Source organism: Arachis ipaensis, chromosome B03 (assembly GCF_000816755.2).
Source record: "Arachis ipaensis cultivar K30076 chromosome B03, Araip1.1, whole genome shotgun sequence".
NCBI lineage: Eukaryota > Viridiplantae > Streptophyta > Magnoliopsida > Fabales > Fabaceae > Arachis > Arachis ipaensis.
Genome location: NC_029787.2, coordinates 30,897,256 through 30,898,884, shown reverse-complemented (window position 1 = coordinate 30,898,884; position 1,629 = coordinate 30,897,256). Strand labels below are relative to the sequence as shown.

The 1,629-nt window shown below is 35.2% G+C and overlaps 1 protein-coding gene across 1 annotated transcript in view; it reads left to right on the top strand.

The window, feature by feature from the left end:
* Positions 1-1,623, top strand: part of LOC107634363 (expansin-A12) — a 2,315-nt gene extending 692 nt beyond the window's left edge. The window contains exons 2-3 of the mRNA XM_016337880.2: positions 542-851; positions 1,229-1,623. Of these exons, the coding sequence (XP_016193366.1) occupies positions 542-851; positions 1,229-1,544 (626 nt within the window). The 3' untranslated portion in view covers positions 1,545-1,623. The remainder of the gene's footprint in view (positions 1-541; positions 852-1,228) is intronic.

Below are 1,629 nucleotides of genomic sequence, written 5' to 3'. Positions count from 1 at the left end.
AAACAAAAAATGACCTTATATTGCGTGAGTGGTGTATATGATATATATCTATTTATATGTGTATTTATATATTTTTATTTAACAATTTAATTTTTTTAGAATAAATACTCTTTTGTATTAAAAAAAAGTGAGATCTAATTATTTTATGCTTATTCAATTTAAGTTGTAGGTGATTTTTAATTAATTAAGTAACAAAGTTAATTATTAGAAAACAAGTACTTATCTATCATACCGAACTTTTTGTTGTTTTCATATATAATTAAACCGAAAAAATCAATCCAATTACACTAGAATATAACCCAAAGATGAAGAGGAGAAAACAAAAAAGAAAAGATGTATGCTCAGTGTATAGTGAAAAATATTGTTGACAGTTAACAAGGGATGTAAATATTAAAGATACTTCAAAACTGAAGGCCAAAACAAAAGATATCTGCCTTTTATTCCTTCTTTATTATTATATTTGACCATGAGAAGCAATATTGTTGTTAATGATATTTTATTGAATTCAATTAGCATTGAAGCTTATTTATTGCATTTGAAGGGGGAGCTTGTGGTTATGACAACACCTTTCATGCTGGGTTTGGTGTGAACACTGCGGCAGTGAGCACCATGCTCTTCAGAGGTGGTGAGGCTTGTGGAGCATGCTACCAAGTGATTTGCGACTACCGGGTCGACCCAAAATGGTGCCTCCGGCGACGAAGTGTGACCGTAACTGCCACCAATTTTTGCCCTCCGAACAACCAGGGAGGGTGGTGTGATCCACCTCACCATCACTTTGATATGTCCGCTCCGTCTTTCTTTCGCATTGCAAGACAAGGCAGTGAAGGCATTGTTCCCGTTCTCTATACAAGGTAACAATAATTAAATTAAAATAATAAAGAAAATGATAAAGGGTCGACGAGGCAGGGCTTAATAATGACATTTGTAAATTTACTTGAAACATTAATTGTTATTTTATCATATTATTTTAATTGTTCCCATTATAATGTATTATTTTTTTTTATCATATTTATCTATTAATTTAATTTTTTTAATATAATAATCTCTAAATAAATTTCATAAATTCCGTTTACTATATTTTATTTTACTTTCGAAAAGGGACTTTTTCATTGATAACAATATATCTAGAGCAATACTAAGCTAATACGATCTTAATTAGTGCCCTAATGTCTACGAACTATATAGTTAATCTCTATTTCATGCATGTCCGTACATCACATGAAAATAGGGTGCCATGCAAAAGAAGAGGTGGAGTGAGATTCACGTTGAGGGGGCAATCCAATTTCAACATGGTGATGATATCCAACGTGGGAGGCAGCGGGGACGTGAAGGCCGTCTCGATCAAAGGATCGAGAGGCCGCTCGTCTTGGCTGCCTATGCACCGCAACTGGGGAGCCAACTGGCAAAGCAGTGTGGATCTCCGGAACCAGAGGCTCTCATTCAAGCTAACATTGGCAGATGGGAATACACTGCAGTTTCTCAATGTTGTTCCTTCTAGTTGGAGGTTTGGACAGACGTTTTCATCAAGAAACCAGTTCTCCTGAATCTTATCATTAGCTGGAAAGAGAGAGCCATCGAATTCACATGTCCACAACCATGCCGTTTTTAAAAGGCTGGAGTGGACCTTAA